The following is a 15,651-nucleotide window of genomic DNA, read 5'->3' on the forward strand; positions in this document are numbered from 1 at the left end:
ATACTATCTGGTTTCTACGCGTAATGAATGGAGGTCAACACAAACGCGCGCTTTTACGACCAGAAGGCAAAATTCAACTGGCATTATGTTTGTGCAAAAGTTTGAGCAGGATAACTGATCTTCAAACTGATATTCAAATTTTGCAAATATGATATATAGTTCTTGAGATATGAACTTTTGAAATTTTGAACTTCCGGTTTCAACCGGAAGTAATAGTCAGATGAGGTCACGTTGTGCACGACTTTTGTAGCTAATTACAAGACCTTTTATATGCACCAAATATCTTGTGTGTGGCATTTGTAGTTCTCAAGATATGAACTCTCCAATTTTTTTAGCGTTTTTTTGAACGTAATGACGTCATCAATGACGTCATCATTCCAAAAATGTTGTTGTTTCGTCTACTCATTAAGATCAATATATATGGTAAGTTTCAGGTTCATACAAGCTTTAGTTTTTGCGAAAATCGCGCGAGAACGTTCGAGGAGAAGAACACGCAGAAAAAAAAAAAAAAAAAAAAAAAAAAAAAAAAAAAACAGAACAATAACAATAGTTGTTCGGCTGGTGGCCGAACACCTAAAAAAAAAAAAACAGAACAATAACAATAGTTGTTCGGCTTGTGGCCGAACACCTAAAAAAAAAAAAAAAAAACTAGAAATTGAGAGTTTGTGTACAAACTCAGGGTGTTCGGGTGAATGGTCAAATGAGGTCACGTTGTGTACAACATTTGTAGAACATTACAAGAGGTTTCATGTAGTGAAAGAATCTTGTACGTAGCGTTTGTGGTTCTCAAGATATGAATTTTTCAATTATTTACCGTTTATTTAACCTAATGACGTCATCGATGATGTCATCATTCCAAAAACAGTTTTGGTTTCGTCTGCACACTAAGGTTTATGTTCATGGTAAGTTTCAAGTTCATACAAGCGTTAGTTTTGTTCAACAAGTTCATAGTAGTTTAACATTTTGTTCAAAATCGCACGAAGAAAGATGAGGCGAATCCCAGCGTAGTGGAATTTGAATTACGCGCGCCTTCAACGGAGTCTGCATGTGTATACACAACCCGTAATGCCCACAGCCACGCAGTGCTGTTTTGTCGTAGAGCATGGATACAATGTAGGCCTACATGAACTACACGCACACACACCCACACACCCACAATACAATAGTAGCATTCACATACATGAATGGCGATACTATCTGGTTTCTACGCGTAATGAATGGAGGTCAACACAAACGCGCGCTTTTACGACCAGAAGGCAAAATTCAACTGGCATTATGTTTGTGCAAAAGTTTGAGCAGGATAACTGATCTTCAAACTGATATTCAAATTTTGCGAATATGATATATAGTTCTTGAGATATGAACTTTTGAAATTTTGAACTTCCGGTTTCAACCGGAAGTAAAAGTCACATGAGGTCACGTTGTCCACGACTTTTGTAGCTAATTACAAGACCTTTTATATGCACCAAATATCTTGTGTGTGGCATTTGTAGTTCTCAAGATATGAACTCTCCAATTTTTAGCGTTTTTTTGAACGTAATGACGTCATCAATGACGTCATCATTCCAAAAATGTTGCTGTTTCGTCTACTCATTAAGATCAATATATATGGTAAGTTTCAGGTTCATACAAGCTTTAGTTTTTGCGAAAATCGCGCGAGAACGTTCGAGGAGAAGAACACGCAGAAAAAAACAAAAAAAAACAGAACAATAACAATAGTTGTTCGGCTGGTGGCCGAACACCTAAAAAAACAGAACAATAACAATAGTTGTTCGGCTGGTGGCCGAACACCTAAAAAAAAAAAAAAAAAAAAAAAAAAAAACAGAACAATAACAATAGTTGTTCGGCTGGTGGCCGAACACCTAAAAAAAAAAAAAAAAAAACAGAACAATAACAATAGTTGTTCGGCTGGTGGCCGAACACCTAAAAAAAAACAGAACAATAACAATAGTTGTTCGGCTGGTGGCCGAACACCTAAAAAACAGAACAATAACAATAGTTGTTCGGCTGGTGGCCGAACACCTAAAAACCAAACAGTTTTCTCGATGTGAAATAGTTTTAAGGTAAATCATCAAAAAGTGTCGTTTCAACCTAAAAGCCTTTAAATAATGCCTCTTCAAAGCATTTTACAGGCACTTCCGGTTTAAAAAGGTCAAAAGGTCAAGAGAAGGTCGCCAACATACCCATTTTTGTGAAGTACGTGAGGGCCTTTCGTATGATGTATAGATTGTCAAAATAGCTAATGTGGTCGAGGAAATGTGAACTGATGAATAATGACGACTGGAGAAGAGACTAACTAACCGGAAGGGAAATGTTTGTTGAAAACGCCTTGAAACAGACTACGTACGTACTTAAAGCCCTTTCATATGATGTATAGATTGTCAAAATAGCTTATGTGGTTGGAGCCTTATGCATAATGACGACTAAAGAAGAGACTAACTAACCGGAAAAGAAGTGTTGGTTGAAAACGCCTTGAAAATAGACTAAAAACGAAGCTATTTATAGGAGAAAAAAATTTAAATACAATAAAATTGGTTTGAACCAAAAGACAAGGTCAAAAGGTTAACCGCCTTGAACGAAGACTCAGATGTGAGCGCGACTGATGATGACCACTAGGCCATGAGGCACAAGGCATTATGCGAGGGTTTACATGTATTTGTATCAACAGAGGGGATTATGATCCGGCGAAATAATTCTCGTATCATGATTTTGCGAACATTGTCACTAAATATGAACTGCGAACGCCTTTAACTATTAAGTAGGGTTGAAATGTAGTATTAGATGCCTTTAGGGGTTTTTGACGACGACGTTTTTTTGGAAGCTTTTTCGCGCTCTATGGATGATCACTGGAGCGTGACTCTCTCCCGCACAGCTAATACATTGCACGTTGTGTGTATGCCTAAGTGTAATGTTTATGCACATACCAACGGGGGATGTACGTTGTTCTTTAGACGTGAATTTTGAAATTTTCAACCTCTCTTTTGAGCCAGAACACAAGATCAAAATGGGGTCATGTCTGTGAGGCGTTTACAGAGTTTTTAATGCCCTTTCCGATGATGTATTGATTGTAAAAATCCCTCATGATTTTTAGAATTTTCAACCTCGATTTTGAACCAGAAGACAAGATCAAAAAGGGGTCATGTCTGCGAGGCGTTTACGGAGTTTTTGTTGACCTTTCCGATGTTGTATTGATTGTAAGAATCAATCATGTAGATCAAAAGTTATGATTTTCTGAAATAATAAACTTTGAGTTAGTGTATCTCGGCAACTGATGACGTCATTGTGACGTAACAACTTTTGCATCATCTACTGGTTATTGTCTACAGGTGTGCAAAGTTTCAACTTAATAATGCAAGCTTCGCATCTATGCTTTTTCTTGCGGACAATCGACAGCGAGAGGAAGAAGAAAAACCCCGAAAAAGAAAAAACCGAACAATAACAAAGAGTTGTTCAGGCTGTTACCCGAACACCTAAAAACTAAAACTCAATGCAAAACACATGTAGGGGATGGAGGGGCTCATAAAAAGCAAACCTTAACGAGTACGGACCCCCCCCCCCCCTTTTTCTAACGAATAAAGCAATGTAAGCAATTCTATTTAGTGGGTGTAATCTTATGTAGCGGCAAAACAATTCAAAATTACAGGAAGAACAAACACAAAAACAGTTAGCGTAAAATAAAACTTAACCATTCATAACATATAAACAAAATAGGCAAAATAAATACTAGAGAAGAATTTGGGCCCCACAACTCTTGCTGAAAAAAAACCATGTCGAAATATACCATTGTTATCCATTAGAGACGTTTTGTAGTCACTTTAGTTGGGGAGCGAGGAATCTAGCACGAAACACACGAAAATCCCATGGCTGGGACATCAGCTAGTTTAAATACACCAGATAAATCTATTATATGGATATTCTTTTGAATATTTTATTTTGTGGGTATGGTCCGTGATTCATGGTCCGGTGAATATAAGTGAGCGGTTGTGTATCGACAACAGACTTTTATCCTTTTGATCACCATCAGCTCCATGTATAATTAACTTCAAGGGCTGACGATTGCACTTATGGTATTGTCATTGTTAAACTCCCGTTCCATTGTGCGCTGTCTGTTACCCTCCACGCATAGATTTTCTTGTGAATAGTAGCTGTGTATGATTCATGGTTCGCTGAATAATCTGGCAATAACATGCTTTTATCATTCTGAACTGAACGCTTGATTTATTATCTAGAGGTAAATGTTCGAGGCAAGTAAGAGTATTGTGCACGTACACCATGTAGTTTTGTTGGAAACCGTTTGCTAAAAGCCATTTATGTTACCCTTTGAAATAAAATCAGAAAATTTATAAGTTTGCTTGTTGCATAAAATTAAATTGAAGATGATGCCTCAATTGGTTTTTACAATCAGAGCTGGACTCTAGACTGACGTGTTGGACTCCTTGAACACTCCAAGTGGTTCAATAGGTACAATTCCAATACTTATGCTGATGTTCTCATGATGTCAGCATCAACAGGAAGTTCCAACAACTTTGTCCCCTTGTACAATTAAATATGCAAATATGGGTCACGTGGTTAATTAATTACGATTTTTTTATTTTTGGGGGGTCGGTGGTTTGACGTTTGATCTAGTACGACTTGATTTCACATCATCGTGTCATGCATGCACTCAGGTTATGTTTGGCTAACAATTGAGAAAAAGAAAAGGCAACACTGTCGATATAAAGATAAGAATCTAACTTAAATACATGTATTACAAAAATTAATATTTGTTAGTTTTAGGGGGATAAAAAAATATTTTGACTTCACACGGAGACTCGAACTCGCAGGTATCAGAGATGTGTGGGCGACTGATGACCACTAGATCATCGGGCCTGATGCATCATACGAGGGTTTACATGTATTTGTATCAACAGAGGAGATTATGATACGGTGAAATAATTCTCGTGTCATGATTTTGCAAACATAGTCACTAAATATGAACTGCTAACGCCTTTAACTATTAAGTAGGGTTGAAATGTAGTATTAGATGCCTTTAGGGGTTTTTGACGACGACATTTTTTTGGAAGCTTTTTCGCGCTCTATTGATGATCACTGGAGCGTGTAAAGTGTAATGTTTATGCACATACCAACGGGGGATGTACGTTGTTCTTTAGACGTGATTTTTGAAATTTTCAACCTCTCTTTTGAGCCAGAAGACAAGATCAAAATGGGGTCATGTCTGTGAGGCGTTTACAGAGTTTTTAATGCCCTTTCCGATGATGTATTGATTGTAAAAATCCCTCATGTATTTTAGAATTTTCAACCTCGATTTTGAACCAGAAGACAAGATCAAAAAGGGGTCATGTCTGCGAGGCGTTTACGGAGTTTTTGTTGACCTTTCCGATGTTGATTGATTGTAAGAATCACTCATGTAGATCAAAAGTTATGATTTTTTGAAATAATAAACTTTGAGCTAGTGTATCTCGTCAACTGATGACGTCATCGTGACGTAACAACTTTTGCATCATCTACTGGTTATTGTCTACAGGTGTGCAAAGTTTCAACTTAATAATGCAAGCTTTGCATCTATGCTTTTTCTTGCGGACAATCGACAGCGAGAGGAAGAAGAAAAAACCCAAAAAAGAAAAAACCGAACAATAACAAAGAGTTGTTCAGGCTGTTACCCGAACACCTAAAAACTAAAAATCAATGCAAAACACATGTAGGGGATGGAGGGGCCCATAAAAAGCAAACCTTAATGAGTACGGACGCCCCCCCCCCTTTTTTCCTAACGAATAAAGCAATGTAAACAATTCTATTTAGTGGGTGTAATCTTATGTAGCGGCAAAACAATTCAAAATTACAGGAAGAACAAACACAAAAACAGTTAGCGTAAAATAAAACTTACAGATAAACAAAATAGGCAAAATAAATACTAGAGAAATTGGCCCCACAACTCTTGCTGGAAAAAACCCATGTCGAAATATATCATTGTTATCCATTAGAGACGTTTTGTAGTAACTTTGGTTGGGGAGCGAGGAATCTAGCACTAAACACACGAAAATCCCATGGCTGAGTCATCAGCTAGTTTAAATACACCAGCAGAAGATTTTAAAGTATAAAGGCTTATAGTTTGATGAATAATATGACGAAAACAAAGTTTTATTCTTTTGATTTAATGTCTCATTTTTCTCACGTAGCCGTTTAGTAGGGTGAAAACGTGACGACAGAAACACTATTTTGCTAGTACATGTACACCATGTAGTGTTAGTTGGAAGCAGTTTGCTAGCAGCCATTAACCCTTTTTTAATAAAATCAGTAAATTAATAGTTTTGCTTGTTACATAAAATAAAATTGAAGAGGATGCCTGAATTGACTAATACAATCGGAGTTGGATGAGGTGTAGACTTGATTCAAGTCTTAGATTGTGGTTATTCTTCTTCATCCCAGGCACGAAAAACGCCCCCACATTATTAGCGATCACGCGGGCCCTAACGCGCAATCTCAATACGCACACGTTGCAACGTGTGCAGGCTGTGTATAAGTAAACTTCTTAATTAGTTACTGTAAGTCGACTTGGTGAGATAAATTATGTCAGTAAGTCGACTAACCATTTTATCTAAGTCGACTTGGTGAGATAAATTATGTTGTTAAGTCAACTGATTGTTTTGAATAAGTCGACTGAGCAAAATAATATGTCGGCAAGTAACTGATTCCACGAAATAAGTCGTCTTGATGAGATAGCGTATGTCGGTAACTCGATATGTCGGATGGCACTCCTGGAGCTCCGTAGTAAAGACTTCAACTGAACAAGATTGAACTTGTCGCCCAGTCTGAACGGGTCGCGTGACGTCACTACGTAGGAGGGACGACGGTACACAACCCGCGGAACAAGAACTGACACGTTTGGGTTGAATGGACCTGTGTGACGTCATCTGTTGACATCTACCGTGAAAGCAAAGTTCAGTGACCGGAGGTCCTCGCGGGTTCAATGTAACTATGCACCCTGGTCTTTGTGAGCGAAGAGAAGGGAACAAATGGCAAGGGTTATGGATGAATTGTTTAAATTCTTGATTAAATTTCTCGTACAACTCCCGACATGATCAGCAATAGTACCTGCCTTGCTTGTGGAAACCCCGTCGTGTCTATCTACAATTAAAGACGCGTGTATCTTGGATTTGTAATTAACCTGTGTGGCTCAACAAACTAATTTAATATCTATTAAAACCAATTCAATTGATGTTGAAATGGATACAAACACTTTGCCGTCGTATGTGTGTAGCGTAGAAGTACGCATTGGGGTTTTCTTTTGAACATCATCATGACGAGTGTTCGCTTTTTTTTCTCCTGTTCTTTTTAACAGACGAGGACACACCTTTGCGTATGTGGGTTGTATTAAGGTTGTAAATGAGAATACAAAACTATCTTTTGTATTGCAATACTGCTTACCGACCCAAACTGACCGGGTCTCAATGCAAAACAGTGACTCGGGCAGTTGACCCGTTCTCGAAGACGGCTACCTCGGTTGTACCAAAACGTTGGGGCCCATTGATTAAAATCAGTGTATAGAGTGCGCTGGTGTAGTTGTTCGATGTTTGAAAAAAACGTTGTTTACTACTATTGCGTCGGTCTTTGGCTGCTAAGCTAGATTTCTTCAGCACCCTTTCTTCGTATGTTATTGTATTTATTTGATAGGCCAAAGTATTTAAACATTATCAATTATTTGACGTTTTCCAATAAAATATTAAAATTATATTCATTTACGATACTAGTACTCTAATATATGTATACTATATTTAAACCTAAACAGAGGGTGTACATTTAAAACTTAAGTAACGGTTCGTGGGGGTATTCTATAACGGAGCATTAAGAAGGACAACGCGGGGCAGTTTGATTAGTCCGCACAGAAACGATGTATAATTGGGCCTTCCGCTCTGGTCTTTGCAACTGAGAGCAAGTTCGAACATGATCGGAAAACGTAGCAGACCACAACAGAACTACCGGGCTTGTATATTCACGACCGAAGGAAGTTATTTACACTAGTTTTTACATCGAGAAATGACCCAATTTTGTTTTTCCGTTGTTTTTTTCTTCGTCTTAAACGTTACTAAGTGATACAATAATAAAATCAACAACATCATGAACGAGCAAACAAACCAACTTGACACAGCTTGTAAGCTTTTTAATTTTAATTTTATTAAGAGCAGGCTAGGCATGATCGAAACGTAGTAGATGACAACACAAAACTACTGGCCTCGTATACTCTTGAGCAAGGGGTGTGTGTGCTACGGTTGTTTGTATCGAGAAATGTCTCTCGTATTTCCTTTATCTTACCGTGTTAGTTGATGATGAAACAACAACAACAAACAAATAAACAAATAAACAACGTAACAAACAACAAACAGACAAACAAAAAAACAATAGTTTGTATTAAGCAAACAAACAAAACGGTATAATCGATCTACCAGTCACTGCGGTGGCTATATGGGGACCCACATGACCGGGACCCACATGACTGTGGGTCATGACCCACCTCTCAAAAACGGGGTCATATACGCCTCACATACTACTTCCATCTGCATCATGATTTGTGTTTTTTAGCAAGTCACTATTCAATCGAATTGCAATGTGTTGTGTACTATTAATTCTGTATTTTCTATTATAGAAATGTCTCTGTAAGGACAGGGATGGGAGCCCAAACATTTGTTTATAATTTATATACATTGGGTTAATTATTGGACATAATATTAAGTGACATCAAACTGTCACACTTCAAAATATCGCTTGATTTTCGCACTCTAAGTATCTTGAACTATTCTGACCCAACAAAAGCTGACATACAAAAATAAAGTAGGAGTCTATACTGGTGGATTGAGCGGTAATAATGAATAAAGAGACATTTGTTTTTTCCCTTGTTCTTCACACCCAGCTGAAAAGAGAGGGTGGATTGTTTTATCAATGGAGGGGACACATATTTTGTTGTCCTTTGTTTCTGAATCTTACTATCGTCTTCTTGTGTGAAATTTGTCCATGTGTACAAACACGAACAATGCGTTAAACTGCCAACAAACAAACAAACTGGATTTTTTTCAATTGTTAGCCTACAACAGTTAGATTGGTTCGTAAACTGTGGAGAATACTTTCTAAAACGAGGGAGATTTGTAATCGAAAAATTAGTTACTTTACAATCCTTTAAAATCATTTTTTTTGTATTGGTCTGGTAAGATAATTTCAATCCATGCATGAAGTATCATTGTTGAGTCTAGACTACACCTGGTAGGCCTACCTGTTTAAGTAGTGTATATAGGTCTACATTATAAGAGAAAATAATCAACGGTTTGTGCTTTTAACAACAGAGAAATTATGTTCAAATAATAAATAACTCTTTATTAGAAAAAAACACTAACTCAAATTCTTTCAAAATGACATTGGAAGCACCTGTTGGTCCCTCTGAGAGTGCAATTTGATTGCAGATCTATCCAGTACACCCAAAAGTTTGTTACGGATACCTGACCTGCACCCGGGTACCTGCCCTGTATGGTATCCTGACAACATCAAGATGGAACCACAGCAGAACCTGACTATTTTTCACGTGAGAAATCCGTCGTCTGCTAGGTTTTCTGTATTGTTTTAAATTTTATTTTTCAGGGTGAAGGACTAAAAATTAGCCTTGGTATCTATCATTTTCGGATTCAGCACCCCAAATTAGTTAAATCAGGTATGTTACCAACTTTTACTCAAAAATGCCGCTCGAAGTTGGTTTTTTAAAAATCTGGTCTAGACTATTTCGAAGTTTGTTATATTCTGACATGTGTAAAGCGCAGATGGGAACCAGTACCAGTACCGATGGTTGACTAGGCTTCCAAAGGAGTCGTTCGAGTGCGTCACTGCGCATTTTTGCTGGTTCTGGTCGGTAGTCAATCACGGGTCGACTAAATGGGCCCACTCGAACTTGCTCGAAGTTTACTATTTATTTATAGTTTCTTCCCAACTATCCACAACATTCGAAGCTTCAAACAATGCTAATTGTATGTTAACCCTTGTTTCTTGTAGGAAAACTTACCTTGATGGACACTCACCAGAACGCGACATAAGCGGAGATAGAAATGAAAAGAACGAGGTTGACACTGAGACCAAAGACAGCGAGGTGGTGCTACCACCACGGCCCCTCGTTCAGGCTCACCCGGCAGTGGAAGTAGACACAGTTAGATTCACTGGTAAGACATTCCCTTGGCCTGAGCGGAAAAACGTAGTTCCAAATTACTTCACATCGTACCGGGGAAATTCTACAACATCGACGGCGAAGCAAGTTCGCTTCGACAACGCGAGCAACATTCTCGTGTTTCTGCACCACAATAAGGCTGCGGGGACGACCACCAAAGAGTGTATCCAAACACTTTCGAAGGCAGGTAAAGGTCGCCATAACGCACCCGTGTTCAGCAGTGGCGGCCGGGTAGCCGCTGAACTACGCCTCGCTCAAAACAGGAACATTTTAACGAGGAGTGGAGCGCCCAATACTTACTTCGGAGGGTACTCATTTGGGTGGTGTGATCATTTCGTGAAACCGTGTGCATACTTTACTGTTATGCGGGATCCATTCGACCGGAGCTTGTCATCACATACTTACTGCAAACGCAATAAAGGGGACCAGCTGTGTACGGCCCAAGTGGCGGGCAACCTGTCCCTTCGCGAATGGGCACTCCATCAAGGAAGTTTCTTCTTCCGGCAGCTGCTGTTCCAACCGGAATTCTGCAGTGATAGGACAGAGTGGGTTCCGTATATCAACTTGGACCAGTTTCCGCACAAGTTCCAACGGGGTGAGAACTCTCTGCGAGTGGCTCCGTGTTGGTTCCGACAGAAGCTTATTATGAATCTGACACTCACCGAAGCCGAAGAGGAGACTCTACTAACATACTGCCTGGACAATCTAGAGCGTTGGTTTGCTCTCATCATGCTCGTTAACGAATATGACGAGTCGCTCAAAATGGCCGACGAAGCTTTCAAGTTACCGATTCACAAACTGTGTTCCGGAAGTCATCGCAACGGCGGCCTTTACAACAAAACGGCAATCACCAAAAAGGGGAAACCGTCACCAAGTGACATCACTAAAAAGAAACTTCTGGAACTACGAAATGACCCAGAGGTTCAACGAGTATTAAGACCGGACTTGTTATTATATGAAAAGGGAGTTGAGATATTTAATCGTCAACGAGAAGTATTCAACAAAATAAAAGCACAAACATGACAAAATACTTTCAATGGAAACTGTTCAGGGACTCTCATTAAAACTCAAGAGAAACAAAACAACTCATCATCACGCAAAATCACGGTCGGTTCCGAGACCGTAGCCACAATATTTGTTTCAATGTTAGCCCATTCCAATCCCGTGAGAGTCATTTTGTTATCACTCCCATCGCCTAACGTCAGAAAACTTTTCCGCGGTCGGCATCCCCCAATGTGAAAATTTACAGAAAAAAACCATTTAGAAATACAATATATCTAGGGACCTCTCGCACGAAAACAGGACTTGAATCAAGTCTACCATGGGTCCGTGCAACTGGCGTAGAATTTGAGTTAAAGCTCAAATTTTGGCTCGATTAGCTTCCCCGGGTCGACCTAGGTCGCATTCGAATGAATAGCTTTGACGTAAACCCCGGGGCTCACCCGGGTCAGCCCCAAGTGTCCTACTCGTCGAGTGGGTCACTTGGGGCTGACCGAGGTGCATGACGTCACGTCGAAAAACTTTCCCAATGGCCACCGCTTTCTCCAGAAGAAAAACGATCAGAGCATACTGTTCGAAACGTCCATCAGTTGAAACCAACGGTTTTGTTCAGAACCACCCCCAACTCACTTAGAGGTTATTCTTACGCCCCTACATGGTGTAACCGCAAAACATTACTATATGGCGACCATGTTGTTTGCAATTTAACGGAACATTATTTTCCACACAGTTTGACACTCAATTATGTTTACCCTTAAATCAGCGACTCTGTGGGCAGTTTGTATTTTTTTTTCGAAGTTGGCTACTTTTGTAACACTGTGGGCTTGTAAATTTGAACGTTGCAGTTTTACATTGAAAATAGCTTCTTCTTTTTCGCAAGGATAAAGACAGGTACTTGCTTTCGGAACCAGTGAGTGATTTCGTTGGATATAATTATTTCATTAGATATTTTTTGGAGGGAGCGGTGAGATTTAAAAAAAAAACTGTTTTGTAAAACTTTTGTCTTCGTCGTTTTTGTTTTATACAAGTTTTGTTGGTGTATATTATTGGAAATATTCATTTTATAAGTTATATACTATAACATAATAAGTAATTGTAATACTTTTGATATTTAATTCCAATAGAGTTTAGTCACATCGGGTTATTAATTAAATGTTGGTGGTGGGACCCTCCAGAAACGATGCAGAAATCCAGAATTGGTACAATAGTCTAGACCCGAATTTTAAAAAAGGGCTCTGGTGAAGGGGGTGAGAGGCATTTGTTAGTTACGATTGGGAACACCTAGTTTACCTAGGGGTGCTGATTCCGAAAATGACGGATACCAAAGTCCTTGTCACGTGACACAAAACAATCATATTTAAAACAGCACAGAAAACCTAACTGGTAGTCAGATTCTGTTGTAGTTCCATATAGAGGTTGCCAGGGTACCATACAAGCCAGGTATATCATGTTAGTCAGGTATCCGGTTCAAAGTTTTGAGTTTAATTCACCCAATACGTTCTAACGTTTCTATCAAAAGCTCCCTGTTTCTCACTACCATGTAAGTTTTATGCGGATTATGCTAATATTATATTTGAGTAGTTACCAAATAATAATAATAATATAGTTGATTTATATAGCACCTAATAAAAAGTTATCTCTCAGCGCTTCACAGATAACTCAAATAAATAACCTGTTAAATTACCAAAGGTGTCCAGTCGTCGATTTCACCAAATTGACGGGATTGGTGATGTTTTTCAAGACAAACAAATGACACTCAAATGTTAAGTAAACCATATACATCTCTTATAAAGTTCATATTAACTTGAATTTTTGTCTGGCAGCCTGGATTGAACATTGATCATCATGCAGATCACTCTTTAAACAGCTTTTGTCAATGGCAGTCTACATTAACAACTCCTGATTGTGCATACATTACTAGGCATGCTTTGCTTACAAGAAATTGTGCCAAGCTCTTCAGACAGTAATTCAGTGGGACCTTAAGTCTTTGCAACATAAAAGCTTAGTCCAGAGCTGTCTACTTTCTCGCACAGTTGAAGAAAAAATAACTTGCTCGCTGACGTTCCTTTATGATTTTGGTAATCATCTATAGGCATCTTTATAAAAGGCACTTGACACTATTGGTAATTACTAAAAAGCAATTGTTAGCATAAAATTTAATTGGTAGCAAGCAATATTCATGTTATTAAACGTTGTGAGAAACGGCTCCCTCTGAAGTAACACAGTTTTTGAGAAAGAGGTAATTTCTCTATGAAATAATAAAAGACTTCAGCTGAAGCCTTTTATAAAGCATCTGAAAGCACACAAAGGTGTTTTTTCTGTGGTTATTCCCTTGTTCACAGATTTATTATTATTAACCTGCTTGGTGGAAAAAAAGAATGAACGAAATGTATCATTCCTAAGAGGAGTTACGTCTATTTTAAAGCCATTGGACACTTTCGGTAAACAGTATTGTTCCAAGGCCCACACTTCGTGTATCACAACTTATATATAAAAATAACAAACCTGTGAAAATTTAGGATCAATCGGTCATCGGAGTCGGGAGAAAATAACGGGAAAACCCACTCTTGTTTTTGCACGTTTCGCCGTGTCATGACATGTGTTTACTATAAATCCGTAATTCTCGATGTCGACAATTGATAATTGTTTCAATGTTTTCTCAAAAAGTAAAGGATTTCATGGAATAATATTTCAAGAGAAGTCTTTTACCGTTACCTTTTGTAAACCCTGTTATAGTTATTTGTAAATCTGTGAACTTTTTGTTTTCTGTTCCGAAAGTGTAAAATGGCTTAAATAAATGTACTCATTTTTAAAGCTGTCAATGGAATAATTGACAAAACAAATGTAAAGTAACCATTTTAGTGTATGTATAATCACACAGATGATTAGATTCAGTCAAGCACTTATATTCCATGTACAGCTACCGCCATAAGTGCTTTCAGTAAAAAATATAGGCATAGCTTCTCTTAAAAGAACGTTACAGAATTGGTAAGAAACAAAAATTGTTAAGGTCACAAATTTACATAAAACTTTAATTGGAAACATCCCTGAAATATTTCTGTCTGAAATTTTCAAATTTGATGAGAAACAAATAATCTAATTTCGCTTTTGGGAGTTTATCGCTCAGTGAGCGTTTTATTCATGTTTATTTTGGCATCGATGAAATGCAAAATGTGTAATCGATTTTTCACTATTCTCTCGTGACCCAGATGGCCGATCGATCTCAAACTTCTTTCTACGTGTTAGTCAGTTTATGTATATGGTGGTGGATTACATAAAGTGCCTACACTGCCAGCAACTGTTTTGTTAGCAAAAACCAATTTTGTAATGTTCCTCTAAAAATGATCAATTTGTTTCGTTCTTGTTTACTAACAAGCAGGAACGTATGCTTGTTTAACATGTGCTTCATCACTTGGGTTTTGAGTGTCAGTTGTTGTTTTTTTTTGTGTTTTTTTTATTATAATTCTCGGTCAACAATTTTTTTTTTGACTCACCCTGTAAGATCAAGCAAGTGCAGCTGAGGGCGAATCTCGCTTGTTGGAGGTAGGACCAAAGATTATAGAGCGCCGAAGGCGCAAGATGCAAAACTCGGGCTGAAATGTGAATTACCATCTGGACGCCATTACCACAAGTTTGAATCCGGTGCTCTTAACCGCTGTATTATAAACACCCTCTATAATCTTAGGGTAGTACGCTGAGAGGCCTGAAAGCCCCATCAGTAACCTTTTGTTATAATGCGTTCTGCACCAATAGTCAAGATGAATAGGATAGTCTTTCTAAGGATATTCTTGATGTACACCCGGCCGCGTCTTTGGGCCATTCATCTAAAGAATTCACAACAAGAATTTACTACAAGTGGTTTTTCTGTGTCCCCCCCCCCAATCGAATTCTTCATTCAAAAGATTCCTTGAAAATGGATTTGGTATGCAGAGGGTATAATATTAGGTCCACATACTATTGGAAATTGTTCTTGTCTCTCAATAAACCTGTTATGGAAAATTTATATTTTCTTAACTATGATTTTGTGTGTGCGTATTTATTTTACCCTTTTATTGTTAAAGGCATTGGACACTTTTGGCAATTACTTAAAATAATTGTAGTCATTAAACTTACTTACTGCCTGTCCCGTCGCGTCGTGCCGTCGCGTTGTGTCGTCGCCCATCACGTCGTGCATTGCGTCGTGCGCCGCGTCGTCCGCCGCGTCGCGTTGTCCGTCCCATCGCCCGTGATTTATTATCTCAGTTTTTCTAACACAGCTAGTCGGATCACAACAGAAGGCCAGCAACACTATTTTGCACATCAATATGATGTACACCATGTAGATTTGGCTGGCAGCTGTTTGCAAAAGCCATTTCTATTAATATTGTCTTTTGAAATGAAGTCAGAAATGAATGAGTTTGCTTGTTACATAAAATCAAATTGAAGATTATGACCGTATTGAATATGACGCCACG

General features: G+C 38.4%; 1 protein-coding gene across 1 annotated transcript in view; it reads left to right on the forward strand.

Moving 5' to 3' along the window:
• The window catches only part of LOC139949990 (uncharacterized), a 53,984-nt gene extending 38,807 nt beyond the window's left edge, over positions 1–15,177 (forward strand). Inside the window, exon 2 of the mRNA XM_071948605.1 lies at positions 10,030–15,177. Within this exon, the coding sequence (XP_071804706.1) occupies positions 10,030–11,221 (1,192 nt within the window). The 3' untranslated portion in view covers positions 11,222–15,177. The remainder of the gene's footprint in view (positions 1–10,029) is intronic.
• The last annotated feature ends 474 nt before the right edge of the window (positions 15,178–15,651 follow it).

The sequence above is a fragment of the Asterias amurensis genome, chromosome 17 (genome assembly GCF_032118995.1).
Source record: "Asterias amurensis chromosome 17, ASM3211899v1".
NCBI classification, from domain to species: Eukaryota; Metazoa; Echinodermata; class Asteroidea; order Forcipulatida; family Asteriidae; genus Asterias; species Asterias amurensis.